The sequence below is a fragment of the Sciurus carolinensis genome, chromosome 2 (assembly GCF_902686445.1).
Source record: "Sciurus carolinensis chromosome 2, mSciCar1.2, whole genome shotgun sequence".
NCBI lineage: Eukaryota > Metazoa > Chordata > Mammalia > Rodentia > Sciuridae > Sciurus > Sciurus carolinensis.
In genome coordinates this window covers 168,815,907-168,836,642 of record NC_062214.1, presented here as the reverse complement: position 1 = coordinate 168,836,642, position 20,736 = coordinate 168,815,907, and the positions used below count along the sequence as shown (strand labels likewise).

The following is a 20,736-nucleotide window of genomic DNA, read 5'->3' as shown; positions in this document are numbered from 1 at the left end:
AGGTAGAACTCTAATAAGTGGATGAGGACACATAATGGGGGGTGGGAAGAGTTAGTGTTAGAGTTAGAGTTAGGTTTAGGGAGGGAGGCAAGAATGGAGGAAGGAAGGACTATACAGAGGGAAAAGAGGGGTGGGAGGGGTGGGGGGAAGGGAAAAAATAACAGAATGAATCAAACATTACCCTATGTAAATTTATGATTACACAAATGGTATGCCTTTACGCCATGTACAAATAGAGAAACAACATGTATCCCATTTGTGTACAATAATAAAAAAAATAAATAAATAATTAAAAAAAAGAATGATCAAAAAAAAAAATGAGGTAGAACTGTAAGAAATTTAACTAGAAATAAGTCCACAATGCAATTTGTTTTAAAATGTTATGAAAATATATGATATGGTTCGATTTTTATCCTAAATAATAAGTAGACACAAGGAAAAATCTAGAGGGCTGTAGACTCAATTGTTGTTACTTCAGAAAAAAAAGTCACGTTCTATCTTTCTACCTTATGCACTTCTATGTTGTCAGAACTTCTTGTTACAGATTGCGGTAGCTTTTCTACTGAGAAAAAATACATGAAAATATTTCTCTTTTTAATTATTTGGCCAATTAAGTCCCTAAGGTACACAAAACACACTTATACAAAATAAGCCTCTATAACACATCATTTCAGTGGCCGTATGGTGTGGCTATGCCATAATTTGTTTAAACGATTTTTAAACCATTCTCTATTACTGGATATTTAGGTCATTTCCAAATTTTCACTACTATAAACAAAACTTAGATGGAAAGCCTTGTGGCAAAATATTTTCACATATTTTTAATTATTTCCTTAGAATAAATTCCTAGAAGTGGGACTGCAGGTCCAAAATGTGGACCCGATTAAGGATGTTTGACTCCCATTGCAAAATCATCCCATTAAAAAGTCAATGCCAATTTGCTTCCTCAACTGCAACACAGGAGTAGCCTTTTCCCCAAATAGTACCACCTTTTCCAATTTTTTTTTTTCTGATTTGATAAGCAAAACGACCCATTGCTTTTATTTTTATTTTTTTAGTGGCTAGGGAAGATGACACCATTCAGATTCACTTATTGGTTATTTATTAATATTGGGTGGTCTGCTTGTTGATATTCCTATGCACTTTTCTACTAGGCTCTTATTCTTCCCAAATTTTAAGAGTTATTACGTAAGATTAGCTCTTTTTGATTAAGGCTAATACGTGTCACTTGTTTTTAGTTTTGTATAAGATGTTTATGGTCACAAAATTTAAATTTGTATATATGTTCTCAACAACAAAATTGCATTCTGAACTCCAAATAACTGATTTGTTAATGGACTTTTAAAAATCTGTATTACCCGCTATTCATAGGTATTTTATCATTTGTCTTGATATCTTTCCTGCATGTAAACCCCTTGAAGGCAGAAGCAGGACTTTTTAAAAAAATTTTTAATCCCCCATAGCAATCAGTACACAGCCCAGAACACAGTGGAATTCAAAACCCAGTTGCGATGAAAAGATATGATGTCTGGGGATTTCCTTTGAAGCAATTCAGTTAAGGATGGGAGATAAAATGATGTCAGGATGAAACACAATTAGCCATGTGTCAATCATTGTTGAAGCTGGTGACGAGTACATGGAGTTCATTATACTATTATGCCTACTTTTTGTGTTTTAAAATTTTTTTCCATAATCAAAAGATTTTTTAATGTGTATTTGATTGATTGGGCAACAAGAGAGGGAACTTCTGGGATAACAATGGTGATGAAAATGAAAGACATATGCATCAAGGCCACTCCTGTAGCACAAAACAGTTAGAGCACAGGCCCTGAAACTAGGCAGGCTGACTACAAATCCTTTCCCATGCTGTGACCTCAAATCGCCATTCACTCTCTCTGAAACTCAGTTTCCTTTATACATAAGGGTATCACTAGCTACCTCGAAAAGGGTGTAGTTGTAAAATTCAGTGCCTACCCCCTGCTAGGATCAGGAAAGAGTCCCATCACTGTCATTTGGAGACTACACACTTGACAAACTGCAGGCAACACTTCCTAGTGGTGGCAAGCCAGCACCCTTCCACTACAGCTGGGATTTCAGTTAATCAGCTTGGGCACCAGACAATCACTTGGCAGAGGACTTGGAAGGCCAGATGTCAGGAATTATGTTCCCGATGCCCAGAAGAGAAAACAGAGAAGATGACAGTAAAAGACAGAGCCTGGAGCTCCTGATTTAACAGGTCACCAAAGAGCTATAACTCCCCATCCAACAATGCCATCAAAAAACAAGAGTCACGGCTGGGGCTGTAGCTCAGCAGTGGAGCGCTTGCCTTGCACGTGTGAGGCGCTGGGTCTGATCCTAAGCACCACATAAAAATAAATAAATAAAAGCTATTATTATAAGAAAGAAAACAGAAAGAAAGAAAGAAATGAGAGTGGAGCCAGGTGCCATGGTGCACGCCTGTAATCCCAGCGGCTCGGGAGGCTGAGACAGGAGAATGGCAAGTTCAAAGCCAGCTTCGGCAACTTAATGAGGCCCTAAGCAACTCAGTGAGACCCTGTCTCAAAATTAAAAATAAAAAGTAGCTTCAAACTTTATCCAAACACTGGCATCACCCAGGGAGCTCAAAAAAATATGAGGTCTGGGTCACACTCCCAGAATCTGATTTAATGTCAGGGATATGGATGTGAACTAGGGTTTTGAGACTTTTAAGAATCGAAGGCGGTCTAATGCGCAGTTTCTGTGTCACTGCTATAGGGGGCAGATGAGTATGTGTGTGTGTGTGTGAGAGAGAGAGAGTTGGGATTGGGCATAAGGAGGAAAGAGGTTCAGAGGAAACAAAGGAAGAGAACAGAAGCCGTAGAGTCCCATCTGAACCCCATTAAAGTCAAGTCAGTCATGTGGCCTCAAGCTGGTCCCACACCAGACAAACCCAATCGCATTAGACCCCATCATCCCCTCCATAAACTTCAAGAGAGTGTGTAATAATTCCCAGGGCTAAAATATGTTGTTATTAACACTAGGATGTGTGCATGTCACTATTCTAAGGAATATGAAAGAAATGCAGCTTGTCTCTCTGGTTTTGGTCTTGGGAGGAAAAAAAAAAAAGTCAAGCTAAGCAATGATGGGGGTGTGGGAAGGAGAAAAGCATTCTGTGGCTCCCATTCCAGCAGCCTGTCAATGCCACTGAAGCACACTCACAGAGGCAGCCTCATTTTGTAAAGTTATTGCAGCATCTTTGATCAGGAAGAAGGCACATCCATCTCGATCACTTGAGCTGGGATGTGCTGCTGTCTGCCTGTCTGTCTGCCCACCGGGGTGAGCCAGCTGGGCCTGAGGACATATGGCAATCCAATAAGTGAGGGGTACCCAACGTCTGCACAGCCTCTGCTGAGCTCCCGGGGCAATTCATCCTAGCTCATCTGGAAGTTCTTTTCCTTTAGCAAACACCACCTGGTCTGGCCTGGCCTCCCCAAAACAAAAGCTGGCCAGCAGGCTGTCACAGGCAGCAAACGCTTCAGAATCAGGAGGGCAAGGGTCAACTGTCCTTCTGAGCAACACACCAGGATTACACAAGCCTAAAGAAGGCAGAACGACCTCTGTGGACTCGGCCCTCCTTTCAATCACGCAGCCCCAAACTAATCTGAGAAGGTCTGAGTTCCTCCCCCAGACATGGAAGCTCAGCAATGCAGTTCAAAATATATACAAAGGATTTCCTATATTCTTTTTACTAAAATAAATAATTAAAAATAATTAATTTCTACTGTGTGCACGTACAAATATGTAGTAATGAATCCCACTGTTACAAAAAAAATATCACTTGTAATCCCTTTTTTAAAAAATTTGAGAATTTGGGAGAGTTCAGCCATTTCCAGACTTGGGGAGTATCAGTGAAAGGTCTTGGGTTTTTGTTTGGGTTTTTTTTTTCCTTTAAGTGGTACCGTCCATAAAATAGAAGGACGACCTGAATAGTAGAAGCACAGAAGGGGCAGGAATCATGGTGATGGTGACATTTAGGTGGCATGCATTTATTCCAAGTGTTTTGCATGTGTTCTCTCACCCAATCCTCATCAAAACCTCACGAGGGAAGCTGTAATGATAACTGTTAACAACAGTAATGATAATAGTAACACGTAATCTATAGCATAATAAGAGTAATTCATCATATATGACTTGATGTTAGTAGTAATAGATAACATATGTATAACACATACCAACAGCAGAGATAATCATCTCCATTTTTCAGATAAAGGAACTGTGACCCAGAGTAGCTGGGTGACTTGCCAGGGCAGGGGGAAGGCTGTCTCCAGGAGCAGCACACGATCCGTAGCCCCAGGCTGCCTCCTTTGAAACAGCTAGTTCAGAGGCCTCCGGAGGGCTCTGGGCTGGAACCCCAGTTCTCCACTCCATGTCCCACTGCTGTCCCCTCACCCATAAAAGGGTCTATGGTAAGCACAAAACTAGGAAGTTAATAAGGAGCACCTCCGCCAGGATTGGCAGGCACAGCCAGTTGACCTCCCTCGCTGTTGGGGCCTGCGGCATGCTGTGATCAACTGGAAAACCTTTAACATATTGATGTGCAATCTGCACCCCACCACCCCTTCACATGTCTACCCAGCAAGACTCAATCTGAAACCAGTCATCCCCTAACCCAGCCCAAAAATAAAACCCGAAACCTCTTGGACCAAAGGCCAGCCTACGACCTTTGCCCATTGATCCAGAATTATAGGGAAGCTTTCAATCCCTGAAGTCCTCCCCACCCCAGCTCCAGGACATAGATTGCCCCCAGTGGTGCTCTACTGGACAAGGACAGTGGCAGGCCCGGGGACCATCCCCAACCACGCTAAGCTCACCCTGTCCACTGACCTTCCCCACAGCTGGCACCTGTCCTAACCTGTCTCAGAGGAGCCTCCTGCCTCCCAGTCACAAGCCCCTATGCAGGGGGCAACCTAGAAACTCCCCTAAGCAGCATCTTATTGTGCCCCTGCTGTTGAGTTTCAGGAATAATCTGTGCCAATATCAACAGAGTCAGCATAACTATTCTACAATGCACTAACCGAAGACCACGTGGGATGAGAGGTGGGACTACCCAAAAAGAGATCTTAAAATCTGAGTGTCCGTACACCCAAGCATGCATGCGCACACGAGAGCCCAACCGCTCCAGCAGCCACACGGTACACTTTTTGCTCAAAGAGGGCTCTGCTTTGTTCAAGGACGGGCTAAGAAGCAGGGGAGCACAGAGGAGTAGTAATAAACAGTGAGGGGAATACCAAGGTTGCCCCTGGAAACTGGCAGGGCTAAGAAAAAGTAATGGATGCAGGTCTGGTCCTCGGAGGAGACGGCCAGCGGGGAGGATGGGGACTAAGCCATGCCAGTTTCCTGGCTCAGAGTTCCATGCATCTTGTCAGGGCCAAATGCCAGTTGGCAAGAAGTGGCGTGGAGGCTGAGGTGGGGGGAGGTAGCATGCAGGGGAGTCCAAGAGCCACTTACGCGACGTTCCTCAGAAAGTGAAGGTGCCCAGCAGCCCGCATGCTCTCAGGACACCTCCCCTTCTGCCCCAGTCCAGCAGAGAGCCTCACCTGGGTAAAGGAGCCATCCTCGCCACACTCCGGGACAAACACAGCCTCCTGAGGCTTCTTGGCCTGCTCCAGGGCTTGAGCCCGCTCCAAGCGACACTTGCTCTGGCCAGCATCTGAAAGGCGAGAGGAGCGTATTTCATATTTCACTTGGATTCCACCCTGAAGCCATGGCACAAGATGGCTGCCCACTGGCAGGAACGCAGAGAGACCCCTTCCACCAGTGAAGGAGCCCACGCCACTAATCTGTCCAACAGTGCAAGGGCAGAGGCTAGTGACAGCTGCTCAGCCTCATCTTCCTTTCAATGTTTTTAGAAAAGCATGGGGGCGGTGGGGGCAGGAGGCTCCTGTTTATAGGTAGGTCCCACTATTTTTTCTCCCAAGTACCCCTACCCTTACCAGGGAAAGCTCATGACTTCCTGTACTGGGCAGCCCTTGAAGAGGTTCCCGAGGTTTATTCTAAAACTAATAAGCCCAAGCATTCTCCAAGATGTTTTATAGTTCAAGAATTGCTAGCACTTTCTTTAGAAAAGCAAAGGCAGCCTACTAAGCCTTCTATAACTCCTATAATGTCTCTAAGCACAATCCAGGGCCATACACTCAAATACGAATAGGACTCAGGAAAGTGATATAAATGGGGTACAAGAAGCAGGGCATTCAGTTGGGCACAGTGGCACATGCCTACAATCCCAGCAGCTCAGGAGACTGAGGCAGGAGGATCACAAGCTCAAAGCCAGCCTTAGCGATTAGCAAGGTCCTTGGCAACTTAGCAAGACCCTGTCTCAAAATAAAAACTAAAAAGGGCTGGGGATGGGGCTCGGTGGTAAAGCACCTCTTAGTTCAATTCCTCAGTAGCCCCCAACCCATCAAAAAAGAAGGGCATTCAGTCCCGAGAGGCCGCTGGGAGTGCTAAGAACTATGGCAAACTGGAGAACAGGATCCCCTTTAAGAGCTGGGGCTGCTCAGCTCCAGTCACGTGCTACTTTGTAGGAACGCACACCTAATATTACCAGAAATTTTAATTTTGGAAAAGAAGCACAAAAAGCTAAAATTCTGTTGTTGTTGTTGTTGTTGTTGTTGAATACCAAGTTTTTAAATGTTGTCTCAAATGTTTTTCATGTTTTAGAGCAGATCCAACAAAACACATCTGTGGTCAACAGTTTGAAATCCCTATTCAGGGGCCATCAATAAAGCTTCGCATATCTGTTTTAAAACAAAAACAAACAACAAAGGACCAGCCAGAGAGCAACACATCTCTCTAAGCGCTATACTGGTGGCAGCGGCTGAAAGACAGGAAAGTGCTCATTTGTTCAGGTAGAGCTTCTTCCTTCCCTTCTCTACCTCTGATGTTAGGAGTAAGAGACAGGACAGCAAAGCAGAGGAAGAGAGGCATGCTGAGCCCCTGCCCAAGCCCCCCACCACAGTGACTGTGCGGTGCAGGGACCTGTGGTTCCACAGCCTCCCCCGGACTCACCTTTGCATCGGCCTCGGTGGACCACACCCAGGGTCGGGTCTCGGCACTTGGCTCGCTGGTAGTCACACATGGAATCGTAGGACCTGCCGTCAGATGCGCAGATGGGTTTGGGTTGAGTCTTGGAGCAGTGGAGGTTGCACTGAGGGTCACGGTCACTTATGAGAAACTAGATTGGAAAAAAAAAAAGCGAAAGGGCATAGAGGTTACTTTTGCAAGAAAAGTGGGGGAAAGCTCATGACTTCCTGTACTGGGCAGCCCTTGGGAAGAGGTCCCAAATAAACCCAAAGTCATAAAACACTAGAGACGAAGGGAACTGGGCAGACACAAAGTCTAACCAAAGAAGGCATCCTCTATACATCCTAAGAAGCACACGTGTACTGACCATGAACAGCCACTGCAACAAGTAACCCACAGGTCAAATGCCATCAGACACCACAACAACCCAGAGAAGGGTGGGTAACTTGCCCAACGTCACACAGCTATAAAGAGTGAATGCTGAACTTGAACCTAGTTCTGCAGGAAACAAAATCAAAGCTTTAACCTCTAGGCCGTTTGGCTTCCTACCCATGTAGACAGTCATGAAACTGTAAATCCAGAACACTTTCACTCTCCAAATTCCATCTTTGGCAAGTTTTATTTATTAGATGATGGTATTAAGCCCCAAATCTAGAACTCTTCCATTTCTGCCCAAAGTTCTCTGGCAGAATTACAAGTTAAATGGCTTTCTGCAAGGAAGGTATTTCCTGATTTTAACAGCAATAATAATCAGCTTGGGAAATGCTGGGTTAAACAGATTTTTTTAATACAGGAATTCTCAGACATCTTCAATATATTCTTATGCATTATGGAGACATAGTGAATTAAAGATAGAGCAAATTATTTGCTAGTCCTCCTATTGAGTTATGGAGTCACACATAAATCTAGACTGGCCTCACTGTCCTCAGTAACATGCTTCACCAATAAAAGGGTATTGGGTGACATTTGGGGACTTCGGCACCAGGTTACATGAAGCCTCCTTGCAGTTTCTTCCTGTCATATACTCACTCTGGGGAAAACCAGTCAAGCCAACCAGCCAAGTTAGGCTTCTGTAAGCCTAACTCTAAGACCACCATACTGTAAGGAAGCCCAAGTCAGCAGGTGTCAACCACATAGGGAGAGAGATGCTCAACAAACCCAGGCACACAGCCTTCAGATGAGACCAGCCCAGCTGTCAACTGACTGCAATCAATAGAGATGACAATAAGTAATGGCATGAGAGACCCCAAGCAAGAACCACCCAGCTGAGCCCAGTCCGCCAGAGAACTGATGGATGACAATAATCCATTGGTTAAGCCATTACCTTTTGCAGTAGTTTGCTGGACAGCAATCATAAATAACCAGGTCAAGGAACAGATATATGATGCCTCTTCTAAACCTCTTTGTGGCCATGAAATTCTTCACTGGTGAACCCCTGTTAATAATTGCAGAGTGCAGCTGGAGAACAGTAATTAGGCCAATACAATCCACAATATGAGGAGCCTGGGCCTGGAAGAGGTCCACTCATTCACCCACACAGCAGGGCCCTGGGCACACTGAAGACTCTCTCAGTGGGGCTGGAGGGAGCGATGCCTGGCAGTGTCACAGGAAGAGCCGTGGCCACCAGCAATGCTGAAGCCGACTGTGTAATGACACCAAGCTCACAGAAGTTTCAGAGGTGAGAAACCAGCTCTACTTCAGACATATTTGCAGGCCCACTGTGTGAAGCGAACAGTTGAGAACTTGTCCGAAAGAGCAGAGAAAGGTCCAGAGGCAGTACCACACCCTTCAAGGGAAAACTGGAAACACACAGCCCTCTCCCCGGCCCCCAGCCAAATCCAGAGAGTCTGAGCCAGTCCATGACTACACAGGGCACAACACAGCCGAAAAGCCAGACCCTCCCACTACCTTGACTTCGCGCCCGGCCTCCTCAGGACAGATGGGGCAACTCAGCCGCTCTTCAGAGGCCCTGGGCTCCCACACATCACAGGTTAAACCTGAGTCCTGCCCAAAGGTCAAAGGGAAATGTCCTGATATCTCTCGCAAGCACATCATTGGATAGAGCCTAGTGTTCTAGAGTAAAAAGAGAGAAACTGCAAAGTCCTGTCAAGAGGAAGCCCACTCAGTCCCCAGCTGCTGCACCAAGGGATGAGCTAACAGGGACAGAACAGGAGGCAGGGTGTCTACATGTCAACCCTGTGCAGGATCTGTGGCCTCGATTCCCCTTGAGGTGCTCAGGTTAAAACACTTGACTGGCAACCCGCTGCCCTTGGGACTTCCGCACAGTGTCCAGGCATGGCAGAATTGGACCCATGTCCCCTCCCTGGCTTCCTTCTGACTCTGTCCCCTGTTCACCACTTGTGCACATGGTGGCCAGCTCCTTCTCCAGTGAGTTCCAGGGTTCGCCCTTCTGCACGCCGCCCACCCTGCATCAGGTCTGGCTCACACCAACTCTTCTGGGAGGCTTTCCCTCTCAGGTAAGGATGGGTCCCCCCAAATAGTCTCTCACACCTCTCTTCCTTCATGGTTCCTAACAGTTTGTGGTGATGAATTTCTGTGATTTGATTAGCAATGGAACCCCCAACTCTGAATTTCCAGATGACAAGGATAATGTCTATTTGACCTATAAACACACCACTCAACCCCTGGCTAGCCCTTTTTTGTACTTTATTTAGAGACAGGGTCTCACTGAGTCACTTAGGTCCTCACTAGGTTGCTGAGGCTACTTTGAACTCACCATCCTCCTGCCTCAGTCTCCCGAGCTAGGATTTTGGTGAACAGCTTGCTTCTGTGAATTGGCTTTTGCAGCTGGCTTGGTGTTTCTGTAACAATGAACGGGGTGTGGCCCAGTGGCTGAAAGCAGGGCTTTGGGGCCAGGCCATGGGTATCACTCCCAGCAGGACACATACAGGCTGTTTAATCTTGGGGAAGGTACCTAATTTCTCTAGGCTTCAGTGTTCTCATCTGTAGTGAGAGCACTTACATACCTAGCCTCCTAGGGTTATTATGAAAATTAAATTACCTATTCATGCCTTAAGTCATAAGTAAGTTCCTACCCACCTTCTTTCTTTGGAATTTAAGTAGGGTTTTCAGTTTTTTGTTTGTTTGTTTGTTTTTAGGAGAACATACCCCCCCCCAAAAAAAAAAAAAAAAGGAAGGAGAGAAAAAGACAAAGTTTCTTTTCAAACTGTAGAAGTTGCCCTGTTGTCTGTTGTGTAACTCACGGAAGAGAGTCTCAGAGCCTCAGGGCCACAGGCGTCACTGTGGCATTGAACCACAGGCCATAAATCTGGTTTGGAAATGGTCCTCCCTGCGCCAACAGAGACGCGACGCCAGCTGTGCCAGAGACCTGCTCGACAACAAGAGGAGCACCCTGTACGCAAAGACACAGGTCGAAGAGCCCCAGAGGACCCACCGAGCCAACAGGCGGAGATGGGTCTCGACTTCAGAAGGGATCCCAAAAGTCCTCTCTAGAGACTGCTGGCCCCTAGGGCCCTGTAAAAAGTCCAGACACAGCACAGGGCCATTGCTAAAGACCACTTTAGTCCACTGTGGTGTCTCATTCTCATCTGTTTTGGGAACTGTGTGTGTCATTGCTTTCAGAAACAGGCAACAAGCTCTATAAAACACAGCCTCATAGAAGAGATTAATTACTCTGGATCCGCAAATACTGAGGACAAAGTAATCCTCCAGTCTGTCCATCCCTCTGTTCCTCTACTCTGTATCCAGTGAATGGACACCAACGGTGAGCCCAGCACCACACAGACCCAAGAAACACACAACCAATATGGCCCCTGCCCTCCATGAGCTTACACCCTAGGATAGAGACCCCAAGCAAGCAGCTAACCCACAGCATATTAGCAGAAAGCACAGCCATACTAAGCCATACTAAGAGAGGACATAATCCTAAGCATTCCACAATGCGACAAACCAGTTTCAAAGACCTTTCCACAAGGATGGAAATGTCTATATCCCTGCTGTCTGACTAGTAGCCACAAACCACAGCTGGCTGTGAAGCACTGAAATATAGCAAGTGCAACTGAGGAACCAAACATTTCCATGTGTTTAATTGTAGTTAATTTTAATTTAAATGACCATGGACAGCTAGAGGCTACCATATGCAAAAGCCCATCTACAAAGTAAACAAACCAAGAGGGGAGGGAGGGTGGGCCTCAACTGAGTTTTTCCTGTTGAGTCAGGTGAAGCCTGATGGGACTGAAGGAAAAAAGGGCAGATCCAGAGAATAGTTTCTGCATTTTGAAACTAGACCGCAAATCAGTCCATTACTTATAGGTCAACAGCCAACTGACCCCAGGAGGTTGCCATGGTCCATATGAAGTCACGAGGGTTTGCAGGGAACAGAGATACAGGATAGAAGTCCTAGGCATCAGGCTGAGACTGTGGTCAGTTCTCTCAGAACACAAGCAAAACTCAAAGAATTGGAGTTGCCCTGCTGGGACAAGACCCCTGGATCACAGAAGTCTGCGGCTGTGGACTCAAGAATAATCATGACTAATACAGCAAGAATATCTGGGTTCACATCCCAGTAGTGCTCCACAATAACATTGTGTAACATTGGACGAGTTGCTGAATTTCTTTTTTTTTTTTCCTGTTTCTCATCTGTACTATCAGGAGGATAAAAAAGTACATACTTTATAGATTTGTTATATGAAAGAAGTGAGTTATTTGACTGTCTTTCTGTAAATCACTAAAAAGAGTACCTAGCACTTGTTATAGCCTTACAAAGATAACATGCTGATAGTTCAGAAAGTATTGATAAGTAAACACCTAATGATTTGTAGTATTCATAGATTTAAATTTTGGTTTTCTTCTCTTGGTGTAATAAATAAACAATAAACTTATAGTAAAAAAAAAAAAAAAAAAAAAAGAATAATCATGATTGGTGGAAATTTCTGGTGTTGGGCAGGGCCAAGCAGTCTCCTCCACAAGCCAAACACTGAGCCATTTTCCTCTAGGAGGGAAATTGTGTTTTCATAAAAATCCCTACATAGATTCCCTTCCTTCTTCCTAACCAATAGACAATAAAAGCAAAATAATAATGCTGAATATGATTGCCTAATACGGAAGCCAAACAAAGACAGGACAATTGTGCATCTGCAGTTGTCTCTCCCACCCCTTCCCCTTGGGGAGGAGACGACTCCAAACATTTTGTGTTATGCTCACATTTGTAAAGTAGGACAAGCACTTGATCTACATATAACAAGTCATCCTTTCTATTGGAAAAGTAAGCTAGTGCTGGGGGCAACCCTGCCATGGGGGAGAACAGAGCAGAAAAAGAAAAATCAATATGCAACCAATAATCCCTTCCATCTGAAAGGCACCCATGCTGATCCCTACCCTTCGGTCTCAGGCAGAGTAGAATGCAAACCGTGCCAGGGCTCTTGCCCAGGGAGACCACCCCAATACCACAAGCTGTGCTGGGTTTGACTGACTGCCAAGTTTCCATGACAATCCAGGGAACAACAGAGCCAGCCCTCAGCTCCATCTGCAAGGAGATGTTCAATTCTCTCTAATATAGAGCTGTTCTCCCAGTCTCCACTTCCACCTGCTAGTACCGTGCTGACTTAACCTGTGGCTACAATGGCTAAAACTCTAAACGGGTATTTTCCTGGTAACACGCATATCTCCACACTTCCCCCAAATGTGGAGGAGTGGGCAGAGCCCTATAAAACCCTCTTGATAGCAGGTCTGGGAGAGTGAAATCCACAATTTGGAGCAGCAGTTGCATTTCTCTTTACAATATCATACCCAGAAATCACAGGCCACTGTACAGTCATGTGTATCTAAAAAGGCCAAATTAAAAAAAAAAAAAAAATCACAGGCCAAACTCAAACAAATTTGAGGTTTTTCTTGAATAAATTCATATATAACACAGCTTAAAGTACTCATTTTCAACATTTTTGCTTTACTTATCTATTGCTGCAAAGCAAACCACTCCTCAGCTAATAGCCTGGAACAATGACTTATCATTTCTCATAACGCTGTGGGCTGTGGGGCTCCGCTGGGGGGTTCTTCTGCTCACCAAGGTGGCAGCTGAAGTTATGTGTTAAACTGCATCCAGTTGGGAGCTTGGCTGGTTCTGGAACATTCACTGTGGCTTCACCCCCTGAGTTTCAACTGGGGTAGCTGGAACGGATGAGGGCCAGTGGACCTCTATCTCTAGCAGGTTCTCCTTTCTCATCCATGATGGCTTCATTTAGCCCCTTACCACTCACCTAAATGACTCTCTGCTACCAGACTTTCCCCTCCATTCAAGTTCAAATTTCACACTGAGTGCCCCTGGGCTTATCATCCTAAAAAGCAAATGCCGTCATATTTGAAACACCACCATTAACTTCCCAGAGCTTCTGCTGCATTGTGTTCATTTTTTTATCAAGAACCCTCAATAGACCAACAGGGTAGAGGAAGGGGAAGGAGAGGGAGGGTAGAGGGAAGTACTAGGGAACAAAAGCTACCAAATTATGTTATGTCCATGTAAGACTATACCACAACAAATTTGGCTTATATATATAATTACAATGTGCTAATTAAAATCTTAATAGAAAAGAGATCAGAAGAGCAAACAGACAGGGGAGGGGAAAAAGGAGGGAAAGAGAAAGTACTGGAGAACTAAACTGATCAAATTATGGTCCAAACATGGTATAATAAACCCCTCTAGTCTGTATAATTATAATGCAGCAATAAAAAACCCTTCAATATGCACTACCATTCACCTGTTTACATGTCTATAAAAGATGTGCCTTACCCCTACTTATATACATAGGGCTTACACAATGCCTAGCCCAAAGCAGCTGTTCAGTTCGTGTTTGGAGAGTGAATGGATAAACACCAAGCTGTACCTAACACACATTATGCGTAAGCACTCCTTTCTCTACCACTTCCTGTTGAAGAGCTAGAGATTCTTGTCCAACAACCACCTGAAGCTTAAAACTCCTGAACGAAGAGTGTTGGAAGCTGTTTATTCTTTCTTTTCTGTTAAGAATATCTATTAGATGAGAAAAGCCATTCATTCAACATAGTGTTTTTCCCTTGAACCAAAGAAAAGGAAAATAAATTCCTAAGTCATTGAAGAGAAGGTGGCTAAGACAGTACCCTTGAACCCAGGACTGTTATCACCAGGTGATCATGGAATTTGCTTGCAATGAGCCTGGTCTGGCCTCCCCACCCAGCCCTGCAGGAAACCTTTCCACCATCCTGGAGGTACCACCTCACCCATAAGAAATCTGAGACGCCTGGGTTGCTGAGCCTGAAATGAGCATATACGTCAAGTTGGAAAACTGACAAACAGCCCGTGTGCTTGGCACTCTGCTTCTCTGGCAGCTACCATGTGCATGCACTTAGTACAACAACAACCACATGACAGAACCACTTCTAAGGCACTTCTATTCAGTGTCCTAAAGATTCAGTGTTGTGAATAACCATGGGTTTACCAAAGGCCCAATCTGCAAATGCCGGTTTGGAAGGGAAGAGAAGGGGGAAGATCCCCATGCGCAGGCCTCGGGGTGGGAAGGAGGCAGGGAGAATCAAGGCTCCTTCCTGCCTTGGAACTGCACATGCTGGCCCCTCTCCCTGGAACACGCTTCTACCTCACAGGCTCCTGTTCAACCTTCCGATCTCAGTGCAAGTGCTGCTTCCTGGAGGCGTCTGCCTTTCTGAGTGGGTTGGGACCCTCTTACTTTCCACTGTGGTTTGTGCCACAATCATGATTTAAGTGACCATTTGGTTAGTTAGACATTTCTTGCCTGCCCTCCCCCACTAGGTTGAAGGCTGTCTGTGGGCAGCACCCAAGATCTAGGTGACACACCCCTGGATGCTTGGCGCCTGGCAGGTGCTTGGGCAAAGTAGGTCTTCCATGAACACCCGTGGCTTTGATGAATGAGCAGAAACCACAACTCGGCAAGGTTAAGCTAGTAAGTGGGAGAGCACCTTTAGGTGCAACTAATGGCCTTGATCCTTTCTACCACACCGGTGCCTCCCTCAGGGTGCGGGTATCAAGCGCTGGGTCCTGAGGCCTGCTAAAGGGCAGGGTGTTCTGCTGGCCACTTCAGCAACCCTGGCCGGGGTCTCTGGCAGCAGCCCTTTGAGAACACAGAAGAGAAGGACTCTAGAAGCAAAGAGAGCTTCCTTAAAAGGGTATTTTTTCAAAGTCCAGCTCCAGGTTTTAGAACTCAAGCACTCAAAAGCATCTCTGGGAGGTAAATCTGCTGTCAAATGGGAAAATACCTGCCTGGAACCTAGATGGAGCATCGCATTCCAGCCGGCTAGCTGTGGCTCAGCCTCTGTCTCTTCCACGCGGGGCCGTCGCCTCTTGCCACTTGCCTTACCATCTGCAACACCAGACCTTGGCCTTTCTCTCCCAGGGCCACATCTTTGGGACCAAAGAGCAGTTTCACGTGGAAACATCTCTCGCCGCCCCCCCCCCACTATGGAAGCTGAAATCTGTGGTGAAAATCCACGTCCCCACTTCTGCCAGCTCGAGCTCACCCTTCCCTGACCCCACAACCACTGCATTTACACAGGTGCCAAGGAGGGCCTCCCGCAGCCTCAGAGTGGGACTCGCAGAGATGGAGGAGGGAGATAAGGGAGGTCAAAGGGAAGGGGAGGCCTGGCAGCAGCCCCGTGTCTGCTCTTCCTCTGCACACCTCGGCCGTGGGCCTGACAACAGCACGCCCCGATTAAAGGGCTTTTCACGCTGCTGAGGGAAAGCAGACACCCCCTCCAGCTGTGGGGCAGCTGGAACCACTTCTGTTGTTTTAGCCAGGAGAGGCCTGACCTTCGTCACCCCTCCACCGACCCCTCCCCAAGGGAGGAATTTAGTGGTCACTTCACCCACCCAGCCAGCTTCCCTCCTCTGCTGTGTCCCCCACCACCACTGGGATGACCGGTCAAGACCCGTGAGGGAAGGCTGTCTTTCACCAGGTGCCCTGGTGGGCAGATGAGGGGCTCAGGCAGTGTGAGAGAGCGGCTGGGACTTGGGTCTAAAGAGAACCCATGCTTCCACTTACACTGACCACATAAACCCCGAGCCCACGCCCCATGCCAGCCTTCTGGAACGGTGGGTGCACGTGAAGTGTGGATCGGGTCATCAGACTTCCAAAAAATGAAGCATTATTCTAAGTGAAGGAAGCCAGACTCAAAACACTACGGAGTACATGATTCCATTTCTATGACATTCTGAGAAGGGCCAAACTAAACAGAAATCAGATCAGTGATTACTAGGGACTGGAAATAGGAGGAGAAGCATGAGAGAATGTTTGGGGGTGATAGAACTATTCCTAGTTATGGTAGCAGTTTTACAACTATGTAAATTTATTAAAATTCATAAAAGCATATACCTAAAGAGGGGAATTATATCCCATGTAAATTATATCTCAATAAACCAAAAAGAGAAAAACAAAATACAAAATTAAAATAATAAAAATAATTCCAAAAAATGTTTGCTTGGCAGGGCCCAACAGACCCCCACCCCCACCCCACCCCCAGAGGTATTCAGAGAGGTTTCTGGACATTTCTTCACCCTCCCCCTTCAGTTACAAGGCACTGTGCTAGGTGCATTTCGGGTTATGAAAATAAACAAGAACACAGGCCCTGCCCCCAAGAGCTGATCTAATTGCAAAGACCGACACAGGGACAGCTAATTCCATAGGGGCTGCATATTTGAAACCAGCAACCAGGAAGCAAAGCCTAAGTTTCCAAAAGACAAGAGGATAAAATATGTGAAAATGGGATGCTGGGAAGCCCAGGAGGGGTGATGGCAGAAGCTAACTCCTAAAGCTGAAAAGAGAGGAGGGGCCGGGTGGGGAGGGAGGAAAATAAGGCAGCTCCTCAGCAAAGAACTGCTGAGCACCTAGGACGCCAGGGCTAGGCCTCGTGCTGGGGACATAGCAATGACCCACGCTCTGTGGGTCAGAGTGAGAGGTTAATTCAGACAGGAAGGATCCAGGAGGATTTCTCAGGGATGGGGCTGGAAACTGGGTCGTGAAGGATTTCTAAAAGTAGAAAGGGACATGCAAAGGTCATTCCAAGTGACAGTAACAGTTACACATGAGTGGACAAGTGAATTAATTTCAAAATATACTTTTGAAACTACCATTTATGGAAGAAGTCAGGGTTTAGGGCCAGGTTGGGGGTGAGATCATGGAGGGTCTTAAAAACCCATAGCTGTCTTTTCTTTTCTTTTTTTTTTTTTTTTTTTTTTTTTTCTTGTTTAAAGAATTGGCAGCCAGTGAAGGGAGGAAAGGGCAAGACCAGACCTGAACTTTAGAAATCTCCAGCAGGGGAGTGAGAGACAGCAGAGGGACAGAGGAGGAGGGTCTTATCCCTGAATATGGACAGGGGAGATGAAAAAGAGGGGCCTTCGCGGGTCAAGGAAGTGGCTGGCATCCCAGATAATGAGGTTGGCCACTTTGCTGGCAACGAGCTGAGCAAATCCATCGACAGCCCCCAAGAACTGCAGCTCCCCTCAGACAAGTGACGTTGGAGTCTCAGGTACGCTGAGTCTCAGAGTTTGACACGCCGCTTCTCTCTGGGAGCTGGCTACCCCCGGTGAAAAAGCAGATGCACCAGGTGGAATCTGAAGTCACTGGATGAGCTGAGACCACTAAGGACCAAATAGCCAATTGCGGGAAATGGAACTGCTGCAACACAGCCCTGTGGGACTTCCATGAGGCCAGGAAGGGAAAACAGGGCTGCTACGAGCACGCATCTCATTGAACACGCAGGATCCTGCAGCTTAACCACCCTTGAGCTCCAACAGGACCTGGAACCTATTAATCACAGGCAAAAGCAACTATCTTTGTTACCTGCTTGTACCCCCCAGTCACTAAACACTAGCCAACAGAACTCAGGAAGCAAGAGCTGGGGGAAAGTCATGTGCCCATCCCCTCCTCATTCTTCAAACTCTGCCACCAATGTAAATAAAAACTCTCTTCACTCCAAATGAAATAAACAGAGGGCTCTCCAGAACCCAGGACCCAGATTGTTCCAATCTTCTCAGCCCACTAGCACTGGGAAAAAATAAAGACTAATTTGATGATATGACCCAAGAAGCAACAAAGTCTTGTACTTGGGGTGCATCCAAGAGACTGTGGATTATATGAGGGGGCCCAGACTTGTAGGGGTGCAGAGGCAAAGAGGACAAAGGATTTCTAAGTGCCTGTTTGGTTCTAAGTGTCACACCTTCATCCCCATGACACACTCGTCAAGGTAATAAGGGATTGTTAAATTAACACTATCTCTCCAGCTGGCAGGAGCAACCTATTCAGTCAAGGTTAGTGGCTCTTTACAAAGTTATCCTGACACTCTTTCCAGCAACAGAATCCAAGTTTGCTCTGAGCACGACTAAGAACAGAAATATCTAACATGTCACTGAGCATCCTGGCTGCTGGCCACAGGTCCAGACGCTCCTTCTGTGCCACCTGTCCCTGCTCCATCATACTCTGTCCCACCATCACAGTATTATGTGACATGTGTTTGACAACTCAGGGATTGAGGGAGGAGTTTAGATGGGGATAATGACTGGAGGGCATGACTGGGGTTGATCCCAATTCAGTTTGGTCCTGCGTAGTAACTGAGCCCCTCTGGGTTGGAAGAACATGATCCTGAAATAGACAATATTGTTTCTATCAGAGACTTAATGAGAGTCTGGGCGAAGTAGGAAGTACAGAAGTCAAAAAAGGGCATTTGAGCGATTCAAGATCCTTTAAGAGATTCTGGGTACTCACAGAGAGCTATTTCAGGGCCTGGGTAACAAATGAGACAGGGCCTTCTCCCCATCTCTGTATGAAGCCCAGTGCTGCTCTGGCACCTGGACAGCTTTGGCAGTAGCTGGAGACAATTCCACAGCCCAGACCTGTGTGCCTTCATGATGGGCACTGACAGCAGTGAGTTTTCTTTAGGCAAAGGGGAAATGTGTGAGTAGTTAAGGCACCACAATATAGGTGCTGAGGGAGATTACTACTTGAGCAGATGAGGATGTTGGAGTCATTGTAACTTGACAGTACATGTAAATGTGGCGCCATTTTGTCATCACAGACAAGAGAGACCTGGATAGACCAGTAATGAGAACAGTTGCTGAGGTGAGCACAGGTCCACTCAGCAGGCTGTGGAACTCGAACAGACCACCTTGAACTTAAAGGAAGGACTTTACAAAGGCCAGTTGTAGATCCAGAGATCAACTTCCCACAAAGACTACACTGGAAACAGCCATTAGGCTTCCGGGCTGGTCAGCAAAATGCCTCAGTCATTCACAATGGGTCTGAAATAAAGCTATTAATACGTGGCCCAGAGTTATGAGGAGAGTTGAAGGGGGCAGGGCTTGGCTCATGCCCCAGACAAAAGGGCTGATCAGTGGAGCCTGTTCCTGAGCTGGGGCATGTAAGTGTCCACTGTATGGACGTATGGATACATGTGTGCCCACACATACATACACGTGCTCAGAAGAGTTCTTAGGAAGTAATATTTGCAAAACCAATAGAATGGAAGTCTTCATTTTCCTCTCCTCAGGGCTCTGTACTGTCAGATATATGCTCTTTGATATCACAGATAGCTTGCAAAGGAGGTAAATGGAGACCCTGAACTCTCAGGCCACCCACAGAAGTCACACACACTTCTAGTCCCTTCCACAATGGGTCAGTTGTGCTAGCTGGGGCCCTGCCCAATCACTCACAACAGCACCAGCCCAACAGGATCCTGACTGGTAGAGACCCCAAACCACTTCAGGAACGAGTAGCTTACCCTGAAAAACAAACTCTGATCTGGGCCAGGTCTCTTTTCTCATCCTGCTACAGGGCTGACTTTAGCCCTCACAAGCCCACTACCTCGGATTCTTGGTGGTGTTGCTGCTAGTTTTCTGGCCTTGGAAAATATCTGTCTGCTCACACACTCTGCTGTGGGCCCTCCTGCTCTTACCACCTACTGTTCTTCTGATCCACACAAAGGGCCCCAAAGCAACCTCGCATGGCCCACCCATGATAAAAGACCTCCACGCAAATTCCCAACAGAGCAGGAGGAAGAGGCAGAAGTCTGACACCCTCCTGCCCCTGAGCATTATTTTCTGGCACTATAATAACTACACAAAGCAGCTAGTACGCTTTCAATGTTATGGGATCATCCCAAAGGAAAAGGACATTTTTGTGCCCGTTTCACTCAGGCAAGATCCTACAGCACACACTTCTTCATATGGACTTGCACAGTGGAGCAATCTACTCTGACAGGGGAGATAACAGAGGGGGAAGTGTTTGATCCACAGCACTTGAGGAAATCCACTCCCCTACAGCCCTAAGCCCTGGGGATGAAGCTGAGCAAGTACAGATGAGAACTATCAGAAGAGGAAATCCCAGCCTTGCTCTATCACAGCGTTCTGTTGGGGCCGGGTGTGTTTAAATCACGTGTTTCCTTCCATTGCAATCTCCGCTGTCATCTTAAGACCCTGCTGTACTGGAGCCCAGCTTCAGATCACCAAACACAGGAGCCCGAACATGCACACACGTGAGAGCACACACGTGCACACGCACACACCAAAAGGCCTTTTGTCGTTTATAGACAAAAGAGAAGAAGAAACAGTTGGGCCCACATGGAACGGCCCTAAGCTGTGTAAAACCTGTTGCTGTCAGACCATCTCCAGCCAAAAATCCCCACTGTGTCACTCAGACA

General features: G+C 46.5%; 1 protein-coding gene across 3 annotated transcripts in view; it reads right to left on the bottom strand.

Moving 5' to 3' along the window:
• Smoc1 (SPARC related modular calcium binding 1) overlaps positions 1-20,736 on the bottom strand; it is a 154,494-nt gene that overhangs the window by 68,728 nt on the left and 65,030 nt on the right. For all 3 annotated transcript variants that reach the window (XM_047542369.1, XM_047542371.1, XM_047542372.1), the window contains exons 2-3: positions 7,048-7,213; positions 5,577-5,689 (exon numbers count right to left, since the gene is read on the bottom strand). In XM_047542369.1, coding sequence (XP_047398325.1) covers positions 5,577-5,689; positions 7,048-7,213 — 279 coding nt within the window. The remainder of the gene's footprint in view (positions 1-5,576; positions 5,690-7,047; positions 7,214-20,736) is intronic.